Source organism: Nansenia antarctica (genome assembly GCF_963989245.1).
Source record: "Nansenia antarctica genome assembly, chromosome: 1".
Lineage (NCBI taxonomy): Eukaryota > Metazoa > Chordata > Actinopteri > Argentiniformes > Microstomatidae > Nansenia > Nansenia antarctica.
This window is the reverse complement of record NC_137674.1, coordinates 74,486,238-74,512,962: the sequence shown is the minus strand read 5'-3', so window position 1 is coordinate 74,512,962 and position 26,725 is coordinate 74,486,238. Positions and strand designations below refer to the sequence as shown.

Sequence of the window (26,725 nt, the reverse complement as noted above, 5' to 3'; positions counted from 1 at the left end):
TTGTTTGTTGTTTATTTTCAAAACATACAAGTTACAACATACAACATACAACATATAAGATGCAATTGATATGTATTATCCAAGAAAGGCACATCATAAAGCTATGGCTTCATTGTTCAAAACACCTCTTGGACACACCGTCCTCCTGGCAGTGTAGACAATAACTGTGCCAGTGGCTCAGGGATGGCAGTTACTGTATTACTAGAAATACAGTTCTTCAGTTTTGTAAGTTATAAACTTAAATAATATTTAATAGAAAAAAGCAACAGATTCTCACCACCGGTGTGTGATATTAGGAATTAGGCTGTTAATAAAGGCACAAAGCATATTTCATAAATATTTCAGTACATCATTTGCCAAATAAGAAAATAATATGTCATCTCATTTATACAGAGCAAACAAAACATTTCAGGAAAAGGACACTGTATAAATATAAACCTTCATTCAAGATTGGATATAGAAGGTGAATATAGAGGTCCATAAACCATAATGTACATTCACTGTAGACAACATTTTTAATTTGTTTATTTACAAAACATATTATTTACATATGTGCAATATAGCCTCTTCATAATTTACAGCGCAGTACTGTGTAAAGTATGCTAAATAAGTCTACATTAATTAATGTAATTAATTAATTTTCCATACGATTCTCTATGTTAATATTTGCGGTCATCTCCATAAGCTTCATGAAAGGTGTGTAGATTTTGGATGGACTTGATCTGGCTCTAGAACCGGACAGGGCTGGACTAGACCCTTCTGAACCTGAGGCCATGTCTGAGGTTTGAGCTGAGGCAGACTCTTCTGTCCTGGTTTGGCCTGGGCTTAGCGAGGCAGTGAGTGTTGGGCTTGTTAGAGTTCCACAAGATCTTGAGGGATTGGATTCCAGAAACCTGCTGTACTCCAGAGGAGTGAACCTGAGGAGGCTAGACTCCAGTCGGCTGGGTGGTGGTGGACCAGATATGAACGCTCTGGACTGAAGAAGCAGAGGACGGCGTTCGGTTGGGATTTGTCTGGGTTGGTAGAAGCTTGGCGGAGGCTCGGTGTTAGATTCAACATCACGCCTCTGCATCTCAGGTCTGTGGAAGTAAAAGGAGAAGTGAGACTAAGAAGCCTAAGAAGCCGCCTTGCCAGAAAGAAACCCTCATGGTACATGTCAGTGTCCTTACCTTGGGAGCAGGTCACAGCCCACTCCTATCTCTCTGGTGTGCCTGACCTCTCTTGTCTCACTCTGCACAGACATAAAATACTTCAAATTGTCTTCTAACTGATTATTCTAGGAAGAGGAAAAGAGCAGAGCAGAGTCAGAGTCAGATCAGATGCATGTAAAGTTTCAGTTTTCAGTTTCAGTTTCAAATGAGATGAGTATGATGTAATCCAAGCATTTGAGACCGAAACAGGTACTGATGCCACTACATCTGGGACAGTGAATTGATAAGTACAGTAAAAAAGCACACACAGATTGACACTCAAAAGTGAGGGGATACTGAATCCTCTCATAGTTTTCTCAAATCATAGTTTTCACCACCACACTCATGCGTTTGTAATGACTTGTTTAGACGGCGAAGAGGGCAGTCCCGTCTAGTCTTACCTCACACTCCACGATAGCGATTCTGTCCAGAAGCTCGGCAATGAACATATCCTTCTGCGCCACTTTCGCTCGTAACGATTCAACCTTCACAATGTTCAAGATGAAGAGGAAACACATTCATATCTCAGTGTATTAACCTTATCCCACACAACTGACTGTCTGTCTGTTAGTATTGTATGTATGTGAAAGAATGTTGATTACATTTACATAAACATTTTGGGCATTTAGCAGACACCTTTATCCAAAGCAACTTACAACAAATACTTAAGTAAGCGAACCATCTATCTACCGGTCACAGCAGGAAAAAGTCATCTATGATTGAAATGTGTATGTCAAACAGAGGCAGAGAGAGCAGTCTAGATGTTTGTACGTTGTTCCTCACCTCCTCTATCATGCCTTTGACCTTCCTCTGCTGACAGAACACCATGTCGTTCAGGTGCTTGATTCTTTCCCGGAGCTCGGAGGCTTCCTCTTGCGTCTGCTCAGACCTGTTGGAAGACCAGCAGGAGGTCAGCTTGTCAAACCTCAGCTAGACCAACTTTTATCAACGCTTCTAATACTATTGCTGACAAACATTCTCTTTTTAGGAGACTACGGATTAAGGACAGACATACAGGACAGACGGGACTAGCTCTCTGAGGTCATTACTGAGAGTTCATTCGGCATGGGCAAAAGCTAGAAAAACCGGGACTGCTTTGCACTGGATTTTGTTCAGGCAGCTGGGAAACAGATGTACCACTATGATCAGAAAAGCAAAATCTGCATAATCTTAATTCCCTACACATGAGTGCTGGTAACCCATCTAAATTCTGGAAAACAATTAAATCTATGAAGAATAACTCAGCCCCAGCACTTCCCCAGCAGTTATTGTGTTCCATAAATGGAAATCTGCAATGCCTTTAATTTTATTAATGCAGTCCATATTTTTGATAAAAATAAATCCGATAGATATCGCTGGTTGGGTCAGCATAATACAAATTAGACCTGCCAATCAGGTCCAGAACTCTGGAAGGACAGGGATCCTTAGGTTCTCTTTTGGGTCGCTGAAGTGGAAGTGGGTGACAGTCTTTTGGGGCTGACTTTTGAGGTTAGCTGCCTTGGTTATATTTGGGCCCTTAATACATATTTAAAATCTTTCTCTTAGCTTGGGGATTGTTCCAGGGCTTTGAAAACTCCTCATGTGCTTCCACTTCACAAGGGTGATGACTGTAGAGAGCTTAATAATTACCGCCCAATTTCCAAGCTATCTTGCTTAGCCAAAACCCTTGAATATTTAACTATCTGTCAACTATCAGCTTGTTCCTGAGTAGAAACTGCATTTCAATACTTTTCAATCTGGGTTTAGATCTGGTCACAGTACTGTATCAGCTGCATCTCTGGTTTTAAATGATATTGTATGTGCTCTTGACAAAGAACAGCAGTGTGCTGCTCTGTTCAATGACCTGTCCAAAGCATTTGATACAGTTGATTTTTAATAGATGTCCTTCCTATTGCTTGTTGATGAGCTGACTAAAAAATTAAGGGTGAAACTTGGGTTCTTTTATAGAAATAATAATAACGTGATGACAGGAAGCTTTTAGTACAGTCTACTTTCCTGTCAGTACTTGACCATGGCGACATTATCTACATGCACGCTGCCTCTACCACCTTGACACAGCTTGACACTGTTTATCATTCAGCACTTTGTTTTATTACCGGTGATCATTTTAATCATCATTGTAATCTATATCATGCAGTAGGTTGTCCATCCCTGGCTGCTAGGAGAACACAGCATTGGCTCCTGTATGTTTCTAAAGCAACCTTACAAAAGCTACCTAGCTATTCTTTTATTTATTTTTTACTCATTCCATGGCGTTCTAGTGATCACAAAACAAGATCTCAGGATAGGATAGTACTTGAGATCCCTCGAGTCAGAACTGACCTGGGAAAAACTGCTTTTAGTTACTGTGCCCCTAGAGCTTGGAATGAGTGTCAAGAGACTCTCAAATGGGATGCCTTTAGTCTCTTTGGGCAAGTTCAAAAAGTTGAGGTTGAGGTCTGTGCATGTTTTTAAGGATGTTGCCATAATGTTTATTAGTTTTATTGGGTGAATGTATGATGTTTTTGTATTCAGTTTGTATTGATGTGTGATGTTTTTGTATTGTCTTAAAAATGCTTTGTAATCAGGGCACCATTGAAAATGGTCTCAATGGCTTACCCTGGTAAAACAAAGGTAAAATAAAAAAAAGAAAATAATAAAAAATGATAATGTTATATCATTATCAATCACATATCAGATCCAACACTATTGAACATTGTATTGACACTGTGTTAGTACCTTTTGGTTGCAACTGCATCTGTTTTGTCTGTGAGCTCCATCAAACGGAGGCGTTGTTCACATTCCTGCAGTTTCTTCTGAAGGTGGTCTTTTTCCTGAAACAAATATGAATATGATAAATATTGAAGGAATCCTGCCTGTGTTATTTACCTGAAAGTGATGTAGATACTACAATAGGCTATCTTCCATGACGCTGCATGTTTGATGCTGCCCCTGGGCCTACCTTTCCCATACAGTCCAGCAGGCGCTCCACCTCACTGATTCTTTCATCCTTCTCAGCGATCTTGGCCTCTGCAATCTTAGCATTCCTCTCTGCCTCCTCCAGTCGCCTCACATACTCATCAATTTGGGCCTGGTTGATAGAAACACATATAATTACTAATGTAAACAGCTCATACTGTAGGCAATGTGTGTTTCTATCATATAGATGGGGGGGTTTTGATTGTCAACAGTTCTACTCTTGAATTATCTGCAATTAATAGAGCATTGCAGTAGTAATAGTGGTAGTAATATTTTTGTACCACTAGAGGGAGACTCAAACCACTAGTAAAACCACAGTGTCACTTTGGAACCTATTACACATACATTATTTAAGATTTAAGATTCCCTTTAAGGTTTCAAATATGGTGAATATATCTCCTGCTTTGTGTTTTCCTTCATGGTTGATCAAACAGCTCCATATTTCTATTGGTATTGAATGGGCAGGATGTGATGAAGTGATGGGAGGTGACATCATGATGTAACCTGTAGGTTCTCTATCTCCTCTCTGTGTCTCCTCTGCTCCTCCCTCAGCCTCGCTTCGTGCTGCGTTTGGAGCCTCGTCGTCACCTCCTGGACGGCATGGCTCGTGGTCTCCTGAGTCGACTCCACCTGAACAACATAAGGAAACCTTGACGCTTCGTAGGGTCAATTGCATAGGATGACATTTTCAATTCAAGAAAGGTTGATACATGATAAAGGGAATTGCAGCCTCTTTTGATATCATATTAACGGTATATACTCAAACGTATCAGTGTCATGGGCAATGTCTGTTGAAAATGACCTCACTTGAAAACTGATATTAATAATAATAATAATAATAACAACCTGTCATTCATCATTACACAGAGCTGAAGTGGAGTGTTCAGAGATCAGAGCAGACGTTGAGTCAGGGAGAGAGATCGAGCTTGGAATGAAAGAACCAGGGCATGTAGCCAAAGAAATCAAGCAGAGAATATGAGGAGACTAGAGGAGAGAGAAATATATCAATTGATCCCACAGTAGAGAAGGGCGCACTGAGAGGAAATCAATGATACATGGTCAGATCACACAAGTTAGGTACAGTTGGCATTAATAGGACGACCTGTGGGCTTCAATACTAATACAATCTGTTGCTTCAACTCTGCGTTCGTTAAGTGATCACGGGGGACATGCCTATCCTGGATGCGTGCCATAAAGCCCTCATCAGTGAGCCCCTCTCAGCAATCTCTACCAGGCACATTCTCTGATAGGCTCTGACAGGAGGAACAAGAGGAAACTTGACATGATCACTATTTGGGGACCAGCTCGCTAGCTGTCTCACTTGACACAGGACATTCTACCACGATTACATTAGCCACAGTCATGGCCTACCTGCAGTTTGATTACATTAGCCACAGTCATGGCCTACCTGTAGTTTGATTACATTAGCCACAGCCATAGCCTACCTGTAGTTTGAGTGTGAGGTTTTCTGTGTTTGCGGCGGCCAGTTGCTTCTCCCTCTCTTTGAGCTTCTCCTCGGCCTGCTCACAGGAGCGCCGGAGAGTCTTCACCTCATCCCGAGTGTCCACCCGGCTCTGACAACCCTCCAGAAGAGATTTCTGTAAAGGAACCTTATTCCTCAAACCTATCCAGACCATCATACAGTAGGCTTGCAGCAATCAACTGCAATGAGGAGGAGTATCACTCATTCTCTGAAACAGAGAGAGCAGCTTAGAAATACTTTATTTATCTAGAAAATGAATATTTGACGAGGCGGCAGGTTGTACAGTGCAGTAGGGGGACGTACTGCACATACATCTCTGTTTGAAAGGACAAACGTAACACTAGAACAGCCATGGGTGGGGTCATTTGACCCTGTGAGTAAAACAAATGTTATATCTTTGCACTCGATCAAATTTCAGGAACCTCCTTTCATGACTTTTCCTAGATATGTGCATTCTACCACCCAGTATCCTTACATTTTCAAAACCACATCAGGATAAGCTAATATGTAGCTATTTCAGAGTTTTTCTGTGTAGGAGGCAGGCTAATTTACAAGATGGCCAACTAGTGGTCATTGTGTGTAAATAGCAGCTTGGCATTGTAAAGACTATGGTTTGACCCCCGAGGCGGCTCTTATAGTAGGTAAAAAAGGCACGGCTGTTCTGGTGTTAATCCTGGACTAAAAAGCATCTTTAATGGAGAATATCTAAGGAGTTGAAGCAGAGAGTTATGGGACATTGCCTGTCAGTGATGGTGTACCTGCAGGCCGATGTTGTCAGATATGAGAGAGCTGTTCATCTGGTCGAAGCTCTCCAGGGCCGCGGTACGAACCCTCACCTCCGACTCCAGACTGCGCCTCTTGGAGTTGGCGACCTGGAGAGACACACACGGCAGGTGATACACTCACTCGCCGTCTATTCTGTGTCTACACTTTTGTTTTAATGAGGAAATGAAAGGAAATCATTTGTTGTTGTTGTTGTTGAGCTCCAGTGCCATGATATGGATGGTGGTTATACTGACCACCACATGATTGTGTTTCCTTTCTTACCCTGATATCTCGTGATAGCTTCTCCACGGACTGTTGCATTCCTCCGAACTGACCGTACATCCGCTCACGCACCTTCTCCAGAGAGTCTCTCACCTGTGTTGACACAGAGATAACACACCCATGAAGTAATCCATCCTCAGTGCATCCCATCGCTCCAGGTCATCAGATCCATATGAATCCTGCATGCATGGAGGAGCTGGTTGCCAGGACACTGAGCCCAGGCTGGCTGGCTGGTGTAACTGTACTGGAGGCCTTGGCGCTACGTTTGTTGACACTCCTTGACTACCTTGATTAGTCTGATCCTCCTCCTCCTCCTCCTCTGTCTGTCTCCACTCACCTCCCTGATGTACTTCATCTCGTCCCTCAGGTGATTGACGGACCACTCCACCGCCATCACTTCCTGCGGTGTGTCCGTGCCCGTCCTCTGCACCACACCGTACACCTTGGGCCCGCTCTGCTGCGGCGGCGGCGTCTCTGTCGCCCCATTGGTCAAGGCTCCGAGGTGCTGAGGGAGACAGGATCACACCGGTCAGGTTTCTAGGCACACTTCACTGGCCCTGTTCTGTGTGTGTGTGTGTGTGTGAGTGTGTGTGTGTGTCTGTGTGTGTGTGTGTGTGTGTGTGTGTGTGTGTGTGTGTGTTTTGTGCGTGTGTGTGTATTTTGTGTGTGTGTGTGTGTGTGTGTGTGTGTGTGTGTACACCTGCATACCTGCGCATGCTCAGGTATTTTTAGAGAATTGCTGCTGAGTGCTGAGTACTCGAAACTGGAGGTTGAGAAGCAGCAACTAACACAGTGTGCAGGGTGCAGTGAGGGTGTCATGTTTCTGCAACCCAGTACACCAGCTCCTGCTGCCTGGCTATTGTTCCTGCCATCACCAGGCTCCCAAGGCTCTCACTGTACTATAGGAGCACTACCAGGAAGTAGGGAGGCTCAATACTGTATGTATGTATGACAGGAGGAGGAATCTATTGAGTGACACAGATACAGGATACAACAGCTCTCATTTCAATCTTGTCATATCACGCAGTAACAATGGAAATATCTGACCAGTCTTATTGAGTGATTGAAACAATGTACCGTAGATGCCTTGTCCATTCACACATCTTTACTGTACATTGTTCAGTAGAGGAGCAAACACAACTACCTTCCCTGTGACTCTAGTATGACTCATATAGAGAGTATTGGGTGCCATTAAATAGTGCCAATTGTTGTATCTGCGTACTGGTTTATATGACCTTTATATGACCTTCGGAAATCCGTTTGGAGCCAGAGGCAAGGAACCGGTTGTATCCAATATGACAAACACATCAACACAACACACTACAATAAATCATACTGAATCGACACTTTATTATCTGAGAGGAGGTTCACACAGGGCCGGCCGCTGGCATAAGCAGTCTATGCGGTTGCTTAGGTCCACAACCGCTAGAGGGGGCCACACTTTTGCCATCAATTTAGCGCAAGCTACCACCTGTCAATCAAAAACACTGCTACCCCTGTTGACAAAACACCCATCAAAACCCGCCGAAACTCCACTATCCCCCCCCCCCGCCCCCCCAACGGTCGACGAAACATCTGCGTTAATCCGACAATCCGCAGCCACCCCTCCCTCCACGTTGACAAAACATGTGTGTGTGTGTGCGGGTGGGGGGGGGGCACAATAAAAAACTTGCTTAGGGTCACAAAAGTCCTAGGGCCAAAAAAAGCCCAAAAGCCATAGTTTGCATGTTTCTGGTTCTTGCACGGATAGCAGGGTTTACCTGACAGGTTCAGGGAGTTACTGTATGTTCTGTTGTATGTTCATTATTATGAGTCTAGACTTTACTGTACTATCCATGTATTCTATATTCTGCCACTATCACTCATCTTGTGTTTGTTTGGGGGGTTGTGTACTCCCTGTACCTGAACAGGTGACTCTCTGCCAGCTGGACTCTCTCTCTGGATCAGACCATCCTGTACCTGATCAGGTGACTCTCTGCCAGCTGGACTCTCTCTCTGGATCAGACCATTCTGTACCTGAACAGGTGACTCTCTGCCAGCTGGACTCTCTCTCTGGATCAGACCATTCTGTACCTGAGCAGGTGACTCTGCCAGCTGGACTCTCTCTCTGGATCAGACCATTCTGTACCTGAACAGGTGACTCTCTGCCAGCTGGACTCTCTCTCTGGATCAGACCATTCTGTACCTGAACAGGTGACTCTCGGCCAGCTGGACTCTCTCTCTGGATCAGACCCTCCCTGTACCTGAACAGGTGACTCTCTGCCAGCTGGACTCTCTCTCTGGATCAGACCATTCTGTACCTGATCAGGTGACTCTCTGCCAGCTGGACTCTCTCTCTGGATCAGACCATTCTGTACCTGAACAGGTGACTCTCTGCCAGCTGGACTCTCTCTCTGGATCAGACCATTCTGTACCTGAGCAGGTGACTCTCTGCCAGCTGGACTCTCTCTCTGGATCAGACCATTCTGTACCTGAGCAGGTGACTCTCTGCCAGCTGGACTCTCTCTCTGGATCAGACCATTCTGTACCTGATCAGGTGACTCTCGGCCAGCTGGACTCTCTCTCTGGATCAGACCATTCTGCTTCTTCTGTACCTGAACAGGTGACTCTCTGCCAGCTGGACTCTCTCTCTGGATCAGACCATTCTGTACCTGAACAGGTGACTCTCTGCCAGCTGGACTCTCTCTCTGGATCAGACCATTCTGTACCTGAACAGGTGACTCTCTGCCAGCTGGACTCTCTCTCTGGATCAGACCATTCTGTACCTGATCAGGTGACTCTCTGCCAGCTGGACTCTCTCTCTGGATCAGACCATTCTGTACCTGATCAGGTGACTCTCTGCCAGCTGGACTCTCTCTCTGGATCAGACCATTCTGTACCTGAACAGGTGACTCTCTGCCAGCTGGACTCTCTCTCTGGATCAGACCATTCTGTACCTGAGCAGGTGACTCTCTGCCAGCTGGACTCTCTCTCTGGATCAGACCATTCTGTACCTGAGCAGGTGACTCTCTGCCAGCTGGACTCTCTCTCTGGATCAGACCATTCTGTACCTGAACAGGTGACTCTCTGCCAGCTGGACTCTCTCTCTGGATCAGACCATTCTGTACCTGAACAGGTGACTCTCTGCCAGCTGGACTCTCTCTCTGGATCAGACCATTCTGTACCTGAGCAGGTGACTCTCTGCCAGCTGGACTCTCTCTCTGGATCAGACCATTCTGTACCTGAACAGGTGACTCTCTGCCAGCTGGACTCTCTCTCTGGATCAGACCATTCTGTACCTGATCAGGTGACTCTCTGCCAGCTGGACTCTCTCTCTGGATCAGACCATTCTGTACCTGAGCAGGTGACTCTCGGCCAGCTGGACTCTCTCTCTGGATCAGACCATTCTGTACCTGAACAGGTGACTCTCTGCCAGCTGGACTCTCTCTCTGGATCAGACCATTCTGTACCTGAACAGGTGACTCTCTGCCAGCTGGACTCTCTCTCTGGATCAGACCATTCTGTACCTGAACAGGTGACTCTCTGCCAGCTGGACTCTCTCTCTGGATCAGACCATTCTGTACCTGAACAGGTGACTCTCTGCCAGCTGGACTCTCTCTCTGGATCAGACCATTCTGTACCTGAGCAGGTGACTCTCGGCCAGCTGGACTCTCTCTCTGGATCAGACCATTCTGTACCTGAACAGGTGACTCTCTGCCAGCTGGACTCTCTCTCTGGATCAGACCATTCTGTACCTGAACAGGTGACTCTCTGCCAGCTGGACTCTCTCTGGATCAGACCATTCTGTACCTGAACAGGTGACTCTCTGCCAGCTGGACTCTCTCTCTGGATCAGACCATTCTGTACCTGAACAGGTGACTCTCGGCCAGCTGGACTCTCTCTCTGGATCAGACCATTCTGTACCTGAACAGGTGACTCTCGGCCAGCTGGACTCTCTCTCTGGATCAGACCATTCTTACCTGAACAGGTGACTCTCTGCCAGCTGGACTCTCTCTCTGGATCAGACCATTCTGTACCTGAGCAGGTGACTCTCTGCCAGCTGGACTCTCTCTCTGGATCAGACCATTCTGTACCTGATCAGGTGACTCTCTGCCAGCTGGACTCTCTCTCTGGATCAGACCATTCTGTACCTGATCAGGTGACTCTCTGCCAGCTGGACTCTCTCTCTGGATCAGACCATTCTGTACCTGAACAGGTGACTCTCTGCCAGCTGGACTCTCTCTCTGGATCAGACCATTCTGTACCTGAACAGGTGACTCTCTGCCAGCTGGACTCTCTCTCTGGATCAGACCATTCTGTACCTGAACAGGTGACTCTCTGCCAGCTGGACTCTCTCTCTGGATCAGACCGTACCTGAACAGGTGACTCTCTGCCAGCTGGACTCTCTCTCTGGATCAGACCGTACCTGAACAGGTGACTCTCTGCCAGCTGGACTCTCTCTCTGGATCAGACCGTACCTGAACAGGTGACTCTCTGCCAGCTGGACTCTCTCTCTGGATCAGACCATTCTGCTTCTTCTTCCAGGAGCCGTCGACAGCCTTCTCCTCCTGCAAAGAACAAGACAATACTCAATAACACGTATGTTGCTGTCACCATGTACGCAGACACACTGGAACCTGGTCATTACTGACACCTTGTTGCTGTCACCATGTACGCAGACACACTGGAACCTGGTCATTACTGACACCTTGGAATTAGTTTTTTTTTCGGAATCACCATATTTGGTTTGCAAATGATATGCATCAAAGTAGCTGACATGACACATTCCTCTGTGTGAGTAAGGTATAGCCGTGAGACAGAGTTTCTAAAGCGTGTGTCATTTATCTGTTGTCATCAAACTGTTGATGACAGATTACAACTGCTGGATGTTCACATACCGTAGACTTTGCACATACCAAGACTTTATTAGGAACACTCTACTAATACTGGGTAGGGGCCTCACTTTGCTCTCAAAACAGCCTCAATTCTTCGTGGCATTGATTCCACAAGATAAACATTCCTTTCTATTCTGGTCCATGATGACATGATCGCATCACGCAAATTCATGCAGGTTTTTCAGGTACATTTTCAAGCTCTTAATCTCCCGTTCTACCACATCCCAAAGGTGTTGTTCCCAAAGATGACTTTTGCTTTGTGACACGGTGCATTATCATGCTGGAAGTAGCCATTAGAAGATGGGTACATTGTGGCCATGAAGGGTTGCACATGGTTAGCAACAATACTCAAATAGGCTGTGGCATTCAAGCAATGATTGATTGGTATTAATGGGCCCAAAGTGTGCTGAGAAAACTTTCCCCACATCATTACACCACCTGAATGAATGAGAAGGTCTACAGGTGTTCCTATTAAAGTGTTCGGTGAGTGTACATTCACAACCGTAATTTGATTTATATGGTCAGAGTTCTAGTCCTCATTTAGTCAGACCCCATGTGTATTCTGAATACTGCAACACCCTAGGAATAGGAGTGGGGAAATGACATGGTTTTTGACCCTTCAATGACAAACTCCTACAACACAAAGTCTGATCAGGACTGGCTGCTAGCATAAACACTCTACGCGGTTGTTTAGGGCCACAACCGCTAGAGGGGGCCACACCATCGATTTAGCGCAAGCTACCACCCCCCTAAACCCCCCCAACCCCCCTCTTCCCTGGGTGACGAAACACCCGTCAATCAAAAACTCAGCTATTATCCCCCCCCCCCCCCCGACAAAACGTGGCCACATTCATAATCTGGTTTAGGGCCACCAAAGCCCTAGGGTCGGGCCTGAGTCTGATGTTTGAACATCATTTACAATGTGATTTAAAACCTCTTGTTTCCCAGGACTGAAAAAGAGAGCTTCCCGCTGAATAAATATTTGCAGAGTGAACTTCAGCCAAGACCTTCAGGCAGTGTCCTCCCATCCTCCCGGCCAACAGATAAGAGAGAGAGAGAGAGAGAGAGAGAGAGAGAGAGAGAGAGAGAGAGAGAGAGAGAGAGAGAGAGAGAGAGAGAGAGAGAGAGAGAGAGAGAGAGAGAGAGAGTGAAAGGAGGACCAAGAACAATGACGCCAGTGTTATTTCATGGCCTCCTGAGCTGGACAGAGCTTCACATTTCCACACTAGATAATCCACAGAGCAGCCTGGCTGAGGAGTTATGACGGGCTCCTAATAGGCAATGTGAATTCCAACAGATGGGAGAGAAGGAAAAAACGTTTTGTACTTATGTTTTATGGCCACAGCTACAAGAGTGACTGTACACTCCCTCTCAAATAACTAAATGTGACAGGCTAGGTGTAAATATTAAGTTGTACATTATCCGATATTGGAGTGTATTTGCAGAACATATTTCTCCACGGATTCTTGACTTGAGCTACAACAGAGCAGTTTCATACAGGAAGATAAGGGGGGCTGTGCATACAGCGTTTATCTCCTGCAGGAGGAACTTGACCCTGCTCTGAGAAACCACCGGCACCCTCTGTTACGTCATCACCGACAGATCAAAGAGCCCTAAGTCCGAATAACACAAAGTTTCTCTTTAATCATCACAAAATACATCAATCATTGATATAATATTGCCCAAACCTAGCTGTCGTTGTACATGATTGCATAATATGTAGAATATGGAAAGGCTCCGCTGTGAAACAAACACAGCGTTGTGTCCTGCCTTTCCTCTCCTATTGGTGCTTTTCCACTACAGGGCCAGCCCGGGTCGACCCAGTTTTGCATTTTGACATAATTCTTATCGCATTTCCCCCCGCTGATCTGTATAGCGGGGGGGGGGGGGGGGGGGATCTTATGACACGTAACCCCTCCTACAGTCCCGGGTCGCTCAGTATAATGGAGAAGCGTTTCTAAAAGTACGGCACGGTACAGCACGGCTCGGATACAAATGCGGCCCGGTTCGGGTCGGTAGTGGAAAAGCGCCATAAGGGCACGTACACACGTGGAAGGAGCAGAAACATTTGCTTGGCTTGGCTTTGAAGACCATCTTTTGACTTGAATCCATGGTGGCAATAAAAATCTAGCGCTGCAGGCTATTCAACTCCAGTCGTAGCACCTCTGCGCTAAAATTGCACACAGTTCACATGGAAAAAATGCTCGACACCACATCCAGGCCACAGACACAGATAGGCCGGTCTCCCACAGAGTGTCAGGTTACAAAGCACACCCTTTTTTTATTTAATGGGTCGATCACCAGTTTTGTCATTGTTTCCACTGAAACAGAAGACCTGTCTTAAACGCAAGACACACATTTTTGCTTCTTCCGCCACTCAGCTATCTTGTCTTGCCTGTTTTCTTTCTCCCCCACACACCTAGTCTCTTCTCACACACCTAGTCTCATGCTACCCAGGTTTCGGTTCCTACTACAGTCCCAAGTATCTGTGTATAATATGGGGATCATATAGAGTATAGCCTATATTTTACATTCCTCTGCAGATAACATCTAAAGGAAGTACAACTATGAAACAACTCTAGTTTCAAGGACGGGAACGCCCTCAGAAATGTGCGGCATTCAGTCAGTGTTCCACGCTGCCCTACCATAATGCAGGTCACCATCCTCTGCCTACTGTTTGATTTATTCAAAGTTTATCCATTGTACCTACGTATGAATACTGAACTGGCTTTACTGACAACAAGGACTGATTTACAGTGCCCTCCATAAGTATTGGAAAGAGGAAGCATGTTGTCTTCTTTTAGCTCTATACTCTATACTATTCTTTTTTCAGATTGGTTTCATCATTGAGAAAGGACAACCATTTGGGATTGCCTCCCCCAGATCCACCTCCCATTGGGTCTTTATAGAATCCAATGACTCTGGATGTAAAATATTAATTTGGTTATAAATATATGAAATTGAGCCTTTCAGAATTGGGCTGGTGTCAGGAAACCATCAAAAATAGAATCATTAGGTAAGTTTAGAAACCTAGGGAATGTGGTGTGGAAGCTATGGATCTGTAAATATCAACAGTCGCCTGGGAAGTGAACATTTGTCAGAGAGCTGCTGAACCTTGTCAATATACAAGCCTTTAAACATCTTGATACCAAGATTTGACCACCTTAAAAAACACTGTCTACTAAGGAAGGAGGGACAACATGATTTGCAGCTATTGGGGCTTTGGTAGAAAAAGAATGTAGACCAAAATAGCACCTAAACTGAACACAGATGCTAAGAGAGGTTTTAACAATCACTAGTATAGGGGGCAGTGGAAGGATGAATAGGAGAGTGCACTAGTGCCTTCAGTAATACAGGTTTGGGTTTGCCTCTATAACCAGCCATGTTGGGGGGATCAAAGACCTCATATTGAAGCCAGTATTTAAAAATCCTAATATTGGCAGCCCAGTAAAAATACCTAACATTTAGTTGACCCAACCCTCCAAGTGGTCTAGACCTTTGCAGGTATTGTTTACGCAGTCTAGGAACCTTTTTATTTTAGATAAACTCCAAGATTAGGCTATCTACTTTACGAAAGAATGTCTGAGGGTGCAATAGTGGAATGCACTGGAACAAATAGGAGAACCGTGGCAGAATATTCATTTTAATACAATTGACCTGAGCAGCTACGGACAGATTGAGCACAGACCAGCGTTCACAGTCTTCTTGGATTCAGGTCAACAAGGGGCTTTGTCCCCTTTAAATGTGTGTGTAACTTGAACTCCAAGATATGTAAAGCTATGTTGGGCAATTTTAAAGGGTAGATTATGTAGGGGATAATTCTTAGCGGCTGTATTACAGTTTTTTACGATTGCTAACTCACCATGTTCAATACTGAAACCACAGTTTCACAACTCTTCATACAGTCTGCATTCGTAACACTCGTGTTGGCCAATGACTTCATTCATGTCTCAAAAGAAGCTCGTTCAACCACACACTGGCAACAATGTTCACTCAGAAGCATACACTGTCATTCATAACATTCTGACTTACAAAATACTAACAACATTACATAGTTTGAATGATTTTCACAAGAATGAATATTTCATTATAAAAATGGTTTGATTTATATTAATCATAGACAGAATAGTTGACTGTACAACTGTAAAGTATTAGGCAACAAGAATGAATCAGAAATGCCACAATTTGCTTCTATCCTTACAGTATTCTATCTTTTGCTTCTATCCTTTATGTTTTATCCTTTTTTTTCAGTATCTTTGCAGAAAGTAAGTTACGGTACATTTAATTCAAAGTACACTACATTTACTTGTGTAAAATGAAAAATAAAGTGGAAGATGCAAAGTTCAAATACTGTAAAAAAATAATAAAAACAGAAATTCCAGGGCTACAATACAATAGCAATCACACCAAAAATGTCTCACTCCTGAGGGTTTTGGTCCACCCTCTGGTCTGCATCTGGTCACATCTAATGTCTTCCCTGGCAATGCATCTAGTCTATTTCATTTCATTGTATATATTCTGCTAATATTTTCTAGACATTTCAATATGATTACGGCAAATAGTGAAAATACCACCGCTCATCCGTTATCAGACTTTGCTGAGGTTCTGGAACTGAAGAGTATCAATAGAGTGCAAAATAACAGCATCTGCACACTCAAACACTGTGCAAAAAAACAGTTTATTGCGAGCTTTCTGTCATATATGATAGGAATATGATTACTGCAAAATTGCACCAAATAATTCAGTTTTGAACGTGTTCTTCACAGTTTTGAACACAGTATGTTAGCAATGAAAAAATGTGTTGCAAATACATAGTATTTTGCAAGTGGGGGAGTTTGAATGAGAGAAGTGTTATGGCATTTGGAGAACGTAGTCATTGAATGCATTCTGTATGAAAGCAATGCACAAATCACAGAGAAAGAGTCACAGTTTTGTTCACATGGGTTTCTGCTCTGCTGACTGTATGAAGAGTTGTGAAACTGTGGTTTCAGTATTGAACATGGTGAGTTAGCAATCGTAAAAAACTGTAATAGGATATATCTCAATTGGCATCCAGATATTTGACCAAATAATTGAAGAGTAGCAAGGACAACAGGGACAGAGATAGGCAGGTTGGAAACGTACAAAAGGAGGTCATCTGTGGAAAGGGAGACCTTCAACTCTAAATTATAGTATGCCCGTAATATGGGGGTTAGTTCGAAGCGCTATCGAAAGGGGTTCAGTGGCAATCACAAATAGTACAAGACAGCCCGGTCTTGTAGAGCGGTACGGGTGAAAGTATCCAGATTGAATATTATTAGTCCTGACTGAGACATGCGGAGAGGAATAGAGCAGCTTAATAAAACTTTTCCCAAAACCAAATCTCTCTAATCAAAAGGTAACTCCACTCTATCTAAATGCCTTCTCAGCATCTAAAGATATCAAAGCCTCCTGCAGAGACTGTTTATGCCAGCGGCTGGCCCTGAGAGGTGTCAATGTCTAATATTTATTCTAAGCTTTGCATTTGCCTTTAGAGTCTGCTATTGGTTTCTGTCAACATGTTGTCAAAACCGTAGACTTTAATAACATCATTAAAAAAGAAAGAAGGCACTGGTGAGCTCAGCAATTTCAAACAGGCTGTTAGGCCAATGAAGACAGTGGATGACCGAAGAATGCTGAAGAATGCTCACCATGATTAAGAAAACCCCCATTGCAAGGTGTAAAACCACTAGTTCTCCTCAAAAAGGATGGTCAGGTTACAGTTTGCTGAAAAGTACCTAAAAAGGCTGCAGAGGTCTGGAAGGAAGACGAATATGATCAGGGGTAGGGGTAGTGGTGGTCTAGTGGATAGTGAGTTGGACTTGTGATCGGAAGGTTGTGAGTTCAAATCCCGCCTGAAACCACACCACTACTAGTGTGCCCTTGAGTAAGGCACTTAGCCCTCAGTTATTCCAGGGGGAATGTCCCTGTAATTCGTAATTGTAAATCGCTTTGGATTAAAAGCGTCTGCTAAATGGCAAAATTAATTATTTAATTAATTAATTAAAATTAAAATTATTAATTATTATGATCATATATTAGAGTGATTAGAGAAAAAGGATCTGCCTAGATTTAGAGCATACCACCTCATCTGTGAAACATGGTGGAGGAGGGACTATGGTTTGGGCATGTATAGCTGCCACAAGAACTGGCTAACTTGTTTTAATTGATTATGTTACTGCAGACAGCAGCAGCAGAATGTATTCTGAGGTCTGCTTGAGTACATGGATGGTGCTTCAACATCCAGTAAGACAATGACCCCAAACATACTGCCATAGCAACTAGGGAATTCTTCAAGACAAAAAGTGTTCTTGACTGGCCAAGTCAATCTTCTGTTTTAAATCCAATTGAACATGCATTTCATTTCCTGATGATAAGATTTTAGGCATAAAGACCTCAAAACAACTGAAGATGGCTGCAGTACAGGCCTGGCATAGCATCACAGATCATCACACACCCAGCATCTGATGGTGTCAGTGGGTTGCAGACTTTCAAGCAGTTCTTGCATGCAAAGGATTGTCAACCAAATACCAAACATTCTATTGTCCAATCTATTTGGACATTATATGATTTTTCCCCCCCAATACATTCGGATCCCTGAAATAGAGTATGCTTAAAACATGCTGTACTTTCTAAATGGTGAACGCAATCTGAAAAAGAGAATCTCTACACTACCCCGTAGTAACTGTTTGATTTAAAATCCAAACTGTTGGAGTTAAAAAGAAGACAAAATGCTTCCTCTTTCCAATACTTATGGAGGGCACTGTATGTCAATCACTGCTACTGTACATACAGTCAGTCACCTGCACAGGGCTTTTAGCCATAATTGCTTGCTGCCTGCTTACTCAACAGATAAAAGAGGGCTTTTCAGAGGTGGTGTGGTTTGGGTGGTCGGGTGGAGGGATACTTTGAACATTCTACTTCGCCCCTCTCCCACTGCGCTAACATGCTAATCCTCTGTTCACAGCCTATCTGTAAAGGCCTCTGAAGTTAATGGGCTGTGATAATTAATGTCATGTGCAATATGTCCCGGCTTCTCCAGAGCTCTCGGTCTTGATAACGCTGAGCGGCTTGTTAAGTGGGGCCTAGCTTCAGCACACAGTGATGCCACACAGTGGAATGGTGCAACACGGCTGGTCAAAGCAGAGACTGCTGACCCTGTTAGACAGACAGACAGACAGACAGACAGACAGACAGAGACCCTTGTCCCTGTTAGACAGACAGGCAGACAGAGACTCTTGTCCCTGTTAGACAGACATATGGACAGAGAGACAGACAGATAGATGGGCAGACGGACAGACAGGCAGAGAGACAGGCAGACAGGCAGACAGGCAGACAGACAGGCAGACAGACAGACAGACAGACAGACATAGACTGTGTCATCCGTGAGACACCTCTGTGTTGCTGTCTCTGTTGGCCCCTGACCTGACGGTCCTCTTTCATCTCTCAACATCTGTCACAACCTCCCAAAGAGAAACATCAGCAGAGATTTACACCATTAGTTATCAGTTGAACTTTGATGGTAATGAGGTGGGGTGGGGCAGTGTTGGTACTGTCTAGATTCACACGATCCAAAGTACATAGTTCTAATATGCCCTATTGTCTTTCCTGTCAGAAACTTTGCTTTCGGCACCGAAACCTCCTACAGCCTGTACACTATTCAACACAGTACACAGTACACAGCGCACAGTCATCATTTACAGTACTGTATACAGGACATCAATGCTTAAGGCACCAGTCATACCTCCAGCACAAACAGAGCTTAAAGGCGAACCGCTGGTGAACCCAATGATACACATGTTCATCAGAATTTAAATAAATGAATACAGTATTCGGTGCACCTGACAAAAGATCGAAAGTCAGTGCAAAACTAACCTTCAACAGCCACATAAACTCGATAACTAAATCAGCCTACTATCACCTGAAAAACATAACAAGAATGAGAGGTTTCATGTCCAAGCAAGACCTTGAAAAACTCATCCATGCATTTGTTTCGAGTAGACTTGATTATTGTAATGGTCTACTAACAGGCATATCTAAAGGAGCTGTTTGTAAATTGCAGCTCATCCAAAATGCCGCTGCTAGGGTCCTAACAAAAACAAAGACATTTGAACATCATTACACCAATCCTGAGATCCCTGCACTGGCTACCAGTCTCTCAGAGAATTGAATTCAAAATCCTCCTAATTACATACAAATCACAAAATGGTCTTGGGCCAAAATACATAAGATCTCCTCCCACCCTATATTCCTGCAAGGTCAGAGTAAAAACAAAACACGGTGCAGCAGCTTTCAGTCACGCTGCTGCATGCTCCTGGAACAAACTCCCTGAAGAAATCAAACAGGCCCAAACCCTTAAAATGTTTAAATCTAAGCTAAAAACCTTCATGTTTTGCACCAGTTATGATTAAACACAAACACTTCTATCAATGTCTTATTTCCATTAACTATTGTCTTTTTAAATGTTTTATCTATTTACTTCTTATATTTGCTTTTATTCATTGTCATTTTTATTTTCTTACTATGCTCCTCTTGCTGTATTTTTAAATAATGTATGTAAAGCACTTTGAATTGCCCCTGTTGTATGAATGAATGAATGAATGAATGAATGAATGAATGAATGAATGAATGAATGAATGAATGAATGAATGAATGAATGGTCTTTATTGTCATTGCTATAGTACAGGTACCAAACAACGAAATTTGGGAGGGGTGGCTCCCCTGGTGCTAGGAAAGAAAAAAAACTAAAAGAACAAGAAGGGAAAGGAGCTGGTTTACATAAATAAAGGCTATGTACACTATCCACTATACTATACTGTACAGATAAAACACTGTGCTGTACTCTATGCTATGCTATACCTATTCTAACATTTCCTATTTCTCTGCAACCTTATGTACCCTAGGGTTGTCATATTGCACATAGTGTTATTGCACATTCATTTAAAGTGTCGCAGTTTGCAGGCTTGAAATGTACACATTTGTGCCTCAGCACTACACCTGATTTTTTTCAATCCAGCAGCTGCCATCAGTCCGTCCAGACTGTCCAGGGCCCAGAACCTAGGTCTTTGCTGTGTTCAGGGCCTGGATGGCCCTGGGGTAGAAGCTGAGCTTCAGTCTGTTTGTCCTTGCGAACACATTTGCTATACAAATAAACTTGCCTTGCCTTGCCTACGTGTATTGTACTGTAGAGCGCCTCACCATTACAGAACCGGGTCTGGTGAACAGGGTTGATGACGTGTTTTTCATTTTTCATGGTTCAATATTTGTATTATGCTATCCATAAAAATGGGTAGAAACAGTACATGATGTCAACCTCGAAAACTTTGTGCAAAGTACTGAGAGAAATCAGAAACAGCTGTCTCTGCGGACAGTATGGGTGTTCACACCCAATGAGGACATGATTGCATAACCGGCCCCGATAGCTACGCAGCCGTAACGGACTGGCTACACCTTGTTTCTCATTCTGTATGGTGGAGTCAGAGTTCATGGCGTGTTGAAAGCACTAGATCAAACAGTACAGTACAGTACACTGGTTTCATACTGAGTGTGATTGAAAATGTTTTAAGTGTAGAAGGCGTGTCTGGGGTGTGAGAGCACTAAGATAAGACGCAGATTGCAATATTACTGTACATACTGGCTTGTGAGGATGAATAATTTGTGTGTGTGTGTGTGTGTGTGTGTGTGTGTGTGTGTGTGTGTAAATGGACTGCACTTATACATAGCGCCTTATTCCAAAGCACTTCACAATGGCCTCTCATTCATATTCCGTCATTCACGCACACATTCACACACCCATGGCGGCAAGCTGTCATGCAAGGCGCCAGCCCGCTCATAGAGAAGCAATTTGGGGTTCAGTGTCTTGCCCAAGGACACATCGACACATGGAGCAGGGAATCGAACCGCAAACCTTGCGATCGTTAGACGCTGTGTGTGTGTGTGTGTGTGTGTGTGTGTGTGTGTGTGTGTCCGCTTGTGTGTGTGTGTGTGGTGAGACTCACTGTGTCAGAGTTGGTGTTTTTAGTTCCATCTGGTCCATGTCCTCCAGGGTGCCCCAGAGTCAGTCTGAGACGCCGGGTTGTCCTCTGAAGGGGGTGAATCAGAAACACAGACACACGGTAGATAATCACTACCTCTCAATTCCTATTTCTTCAGCACGTACCCCTAATCAATATCATAGGCAAGATGGCGCGATGTGCACGACTGCTGCGCTCAACAACATTGCAGTTTTTTGCTTGTGCTTCAATGTCAGGAACCCGAAGCGTAAGAATTTTACTCTCTTACACTTGTGTAATGTGACATAACAAGAAACTTGAAACTTGAGTTTTTGTTGTAGAATTTGTCATATTCCCTCATGGGATTTAGGAAACAACAATGATTTGTTATGTGAGTCTTAATGAACCCTTTATTACACAGTAATAAACACATCAGTCTGTGTTACAACAAGCTGTCATCACTTGAAGCTGAGGAATGTTGCTGATGATGACCAAATACAACAGGCTACCACCAGTCCTTCTAATTTTAGACTGTGACTCCTCAACGCCGCAAACAAACATTTTGGAAATACAGCTACACCGAGGAAGATTCCAAAGAATATTGCTGGTTATGAAAAGACATTACATTTACATTTGACATTTACATTTTTGCATTTTACATTTGCATTTAGCAGACACCTTTATGCAAAGCGACTGACAACAAATACATTTGTTGAATAAGTAAGCGAATCATCTATCTATCAGTCATCATAAGAAAAATAATCTATGCTAGGAACCAGGGGCATTGGCAGTTACAATGCTAGAAGAAGGAATAATTACTTTTTTCCTTTTTTTTATAGCAGATAAACTATACAGGGGGGTAGTGGGGATGAGGAGGTCTTCAGGAGGGACAGTTAAGATGCCTGAAAAGATGAGTCTTCATTCTACGGGGGAAGATAGGTAGTGAATGGTGGAAAATACGTAGTGACATTCCCGCTTTGTGTTCAACTACTCTAACCTAAGTTTCCCTGCCATGAGCTGATTAACAACATAAGTCAATGTTTTGGCAGGACAAAGTTTTATTGCCACTTTTATTGAGTTTACCAAGAGAGTAAAACCATAAGGGTGTAAAAATCGTCAGAGGGATTAATCCAACCCCCCCCCCCCCCCCCCTACTGAGATGCCTTGGCTATATACTACATATAAATCCTTTCATGGGACTTGATTAGCTGTGAATGGTTTCTAATGGCAGTTTAGTGCAGCGGTCTGCTAGGCACAGGGAGCTGATCAAATAAACATGACAGCCCTGCCTCTCTGATCCCGGGCTCTGGTTACACCCTCACGCAGATAAACATATCCCAGGGCAAGCGTGAAAAATTCCAACAGGTTTTTTACTTTACAGATTTTCTGGTTTTCTTTCTTTTTAAATGATTAGCTCCAATGTGAACATGCAGGAAACACGTGGACTGATGGTGCCATGAAAGGAAGCGGGCTGACAGGAAGGGAGAGGGGAGAGAAGCAACCAAACACCAGGGCTGGTCTACAAGCAAACAAACACGGCTACTCGTGTGACAGGCGAGCTGCTGACCACAGGCAGAGCAGAGGAAGGGAGAGAGGGAGAGAGGAGGGTGTGTGTGTGTGTGTGTGTGTGTGTGTGTGTGTGTGTGTGTGTGTGTGTGTGTGTGTGTGTGTGTGTGCTGTCCCGGGACAGAGGCTGGTCCCCAGGGGACTCACTTACCTCGCTGGACTGATCCAAAGTGTCCCCGGCGGTGGTGACCGTCCTAGGCGAGCTGTAGCGTAGCATGTCTCTCCCCTGTCCCGTCCACTCCCCAGCTCTCTGTTTCTCTCTCTCTCTCTCTCCCTCCCACTCGCCCTTCCTCTCACTCTCTTTCCGGAGTACTGTACAAACTAACACAGTGGCCACCTGCCCCCAGCTCCAGCCAGAGAGGGAAGGGGGGGGGGGTGGGTGGGGGAGAAAAGTTCCACTCTGACAGTCCAACGCTAGAATTCCTCCTCCACTTGATAAAGGGCAGGAAATAAAATGTCCACAAGACCTGGTATTCCTTTGAGTGTCAGTCAGAGACCTGTGTGTCGCTACAGTCCAGTCCTACGCGGCCCCACACACACATACACACCCACACCCACAAACACTGCCACACAGCCCCACCTCTCCAGTACATGCAACTGTGACAGTGTCCCTCCCAGCCCTGCCTGACATTCCACCTGACTCCACCTGGCTGACAGAGCTGTCAGTCGCTCAGCAACCTCTCTCTCTCTCTTTCTCTCTCTCTCTCTCTCTCTCTCTCTCTCTCTCTCTGATCCTCTCATCAGACCTGTCGGGCCACATTTCACCTGCTCTCCGCCTTCCACCTGCCCCAAGAGGGGGTGTCCCCTCTCACTCAGCCAGGGACAGGTGGAGCACTCATTCTCTACGGGCGTGACCGCGGGGCGGGGCTGTCATTGTCAACCACAAAGGGGACGTATTATCATCTAATCAGCTCCGGTGATGGCAGGTCAACAGCAAGACTAGTAACTAGCTGGGTTGTGCACTTGTGGAACTAGGCCTGAGTTGATTTACGTTTGTTTCGGGAGAGGTAATCCTTTGGTTACATTGACGTTTCGAAGTTTTTTTTTTTCAAGGTTTTTGATTTTAATGAATGAGGCGTGCGATTGTTGTTCAGATGCTCATTCTGCCTAATCTCACATCTTAATGAGAGGTGGATTTGTGGCCATAGGTTCCTTATCTAATGGTGCCTGGTGAATATGAAAACATTGGGTTAGATTAGATGACCTCTCCTCCCAAGGATGCAAGGACACATTCCTCAGCATCACAAACACATTCCTGACATGACCACAGTCACAACCATAGATATAGATTAATAGAGTTATTAATACAAAATAATAATATAGTAACTCCCCTTCCTCCCTGAGCCAAAACAGAGGCAGAGAGATGGGAAACAGATTTGTCTTGAGAATGCTGGAGCAGAGCAGGTAGGACACATTCCATATTAACCTGTTTTTGAATCTGGGAGAAAGGTGAGACAATGAATCTGGGAGAAAGGTCTAGACAATGTAGACATCATAAATACTACAAATGCATGCACGCACACACGCACACCCACGCACGCACACCCACACACGCACACCCATAGACACACACACACGCACGCACGCACGCACGCACGCACGCACGCACACACACACACACACACACACACACACACACACACACACACAATACAATAGGTCATCTGAGAGGTGATGATTTAGCAATGAAAATAAATGGGACAGAATAAACAGATAATGAATTATAAAATTGGGATTTCACAATAGCCGTTTCATCGTTACTGTAAACGAGGGGGGGGGTAAACATAGCAAAGATCCGATGAACAATAGGAGTGATATATCCACGAGGCTCAGAGGTTAATCAGTAGCCAAACAACCAATAAACCGGTGTGTTTACTTCTGCAATCAGTGTGCCAGCTCACCTCCGCAGTAGGGGCCACCCTAGGGAGGTATTTAATCAACGTCGCTAAAGGGAAATCCAGGGTTATTTTTGCTACGTTTTCGCAAGACTTAATCTGAATCAAGTCTCTTTTATAAGTCTCTTCTTTATTCTCTCTATAAGTCTCTATTTATCAAAAAAATAAGCTTGGATTTTCATTTAGTGACATTGATGGAATACCCCCCAGGGTTTGATAGTGCGGATCAGCTCTGACAGACACACGGTCGTCAACTCTAGACCTCTCGGTTGTCCTACAGCATTTCTCACCCTCCCGTGCTTACTGTATGCGGGCTGTGTTGATCCCATCTTATCCTGTAACCTTCAACAACAGTGTTGCCCTTGTTTATGCCCGTCTGGTCTTACAAGAACGACCGGATTCACACGAGAGCACATCTGAGCTGAGGCCTCCCTCTAGGGAATCAAAACGAAAAGTCCAGAACATTTCACTCATGACCTGACATCATCAGCATTCCCAACCTGCATACAGTTTAGTAAATACTCCATGCTCCATGGCAACCACCGGACAAGCTGAATGCTGCCAAACGACTCTGACATGGATTATATGACTTCATTTCCTTTCAATAATAAGGCCACATGTGTATTCAGTTGAGCTGTTGGTTCGTTCATGCGTTCAGGCCACAGGTTGGCTGGGCGTCTTTGACGTTCTCTGTTTGCCTGGTCAGATCCAGACACAGTGACCCAGTCCCCCCTATCTGTCAATCCATTATACCTGTCAGAGAGCAGCACCCTTCTGTGAGGGTACTTCCTGAGATGTGCTGAAGTGGTTGGTTGGTTGTTGTTGTAACCAAAAACAAACTTTGTTGTCTGTCCAGGATCACGATACAGTACATAGCCTATGAATTCCGTTGACTTTATTGACTTTATTTTGGTATATATACTTGACGGAAGAGCCTCTGAACATCTGAACATCAACCGCCCAGGGCTGACCGTCTAATATCACGTTGTCCCCGGTGACGGCAGCTTCACAATGGCTCGTTCTGTTTTAAGGACACTCAGCAACACAACATAACACGGAAGGCAGTGAGGAGGTTGTTTGACATCAGTCATTGTGTTGTGTGTCATGTGTTGATTTAGCACTTTTGAAGGGCTTAAGAACGGGCTTAAGAAAGTGTCCTTCCCGTAGAAGACGTGTGTGTGTCGTTGTCAGATGTTTAGACTATTGCAACTCGTAGTGCAATCGCACAACGACAGGTCACGTAGCTCCATCTGAAACTGGTTAGAGAGGTGATCCCTGTCTTGTCTGGTAATAGGCCTATTCTGGCCTACAAGTTGAAGTGAATAGTGATAGTCGTCCACTTAAATCACTAAACTCTCACATCATAACTCCCCCCAAACAAAAGGGAAAGAGACAGCTCACTATCTCACTGACGCATGTCTCAGATTCACCCAACGCTGGAGTGAATGGTGGTTTTGGGCCTTCATGGGGTCCCTGCAGTGGGAGTCTCTCTCTCTCCCTCTGGGTCAATAGAGGTTTGTGACAGCCAGGCAGGGGGATAAAGGCCAGCTGCCAAGGTCCATAGACTCCTATTGGGATTCATTAGCTGCCGACCACCGCCTCACCACTAATGCCCTCGGCCTCACCCGATGATGGAACACATCAATCAGCACACATGTCCGTCAACATACTCTTCTATTCTCCCTTCATCACTCAGTCGCTC

General features: G+C 44.5%; 1 protein-coding gene across 3 annotated transcripts; it reads right to left on the bottom strand.

The window, feature by feature from the left end:
• On the bottom strand, positions 1-23,415 carry myzap (myocardial zonula adherens protein). Of its 3 annotated transcripts, none has more exons than XM_080542406.1 (14): positions 23,280-23,415; positions 21,569-21,652; positions 11,136-11,225; positions 7,016-7,183; positions 6,679-6,771; positions 6,390-6,503; positions 5,594-5,746; positions 4,653-4,778; positions 4,132-4,260; positions 3,909-4,003; positions 1,974-2,079; positions 1,592-1,675; positions 1,170-1,276; positions 1-1,079 (listed from the first exon to the last, which is right to left on the bottom strand). In XM_080542406.1, exons 1-14 carry the CDS (start codon positions 23,343-23,345, stop codon positions 635-637), a joined length of 1,860 nt encoding a protein of 619 aa, XP_080398532.1. In that variant the 5' UTR covers positions 23,346-23,415; the 3' UTR covers positions 1-634. The 3 variants fall into 3 exon arrangements, with proteins under 3 accessions (XP_080398532.1, XP_080398534.1, XP_080398533.1); XM_080542408.1 differs by having other exon boundaries at positions 1,170-1,231; XM_080542407.1 differs by having other exon boundaries at positions 5,594-5,722.
• Between the last annotated feature and the right edge of the window lie 3,310 nt (positions 23,416-26,725).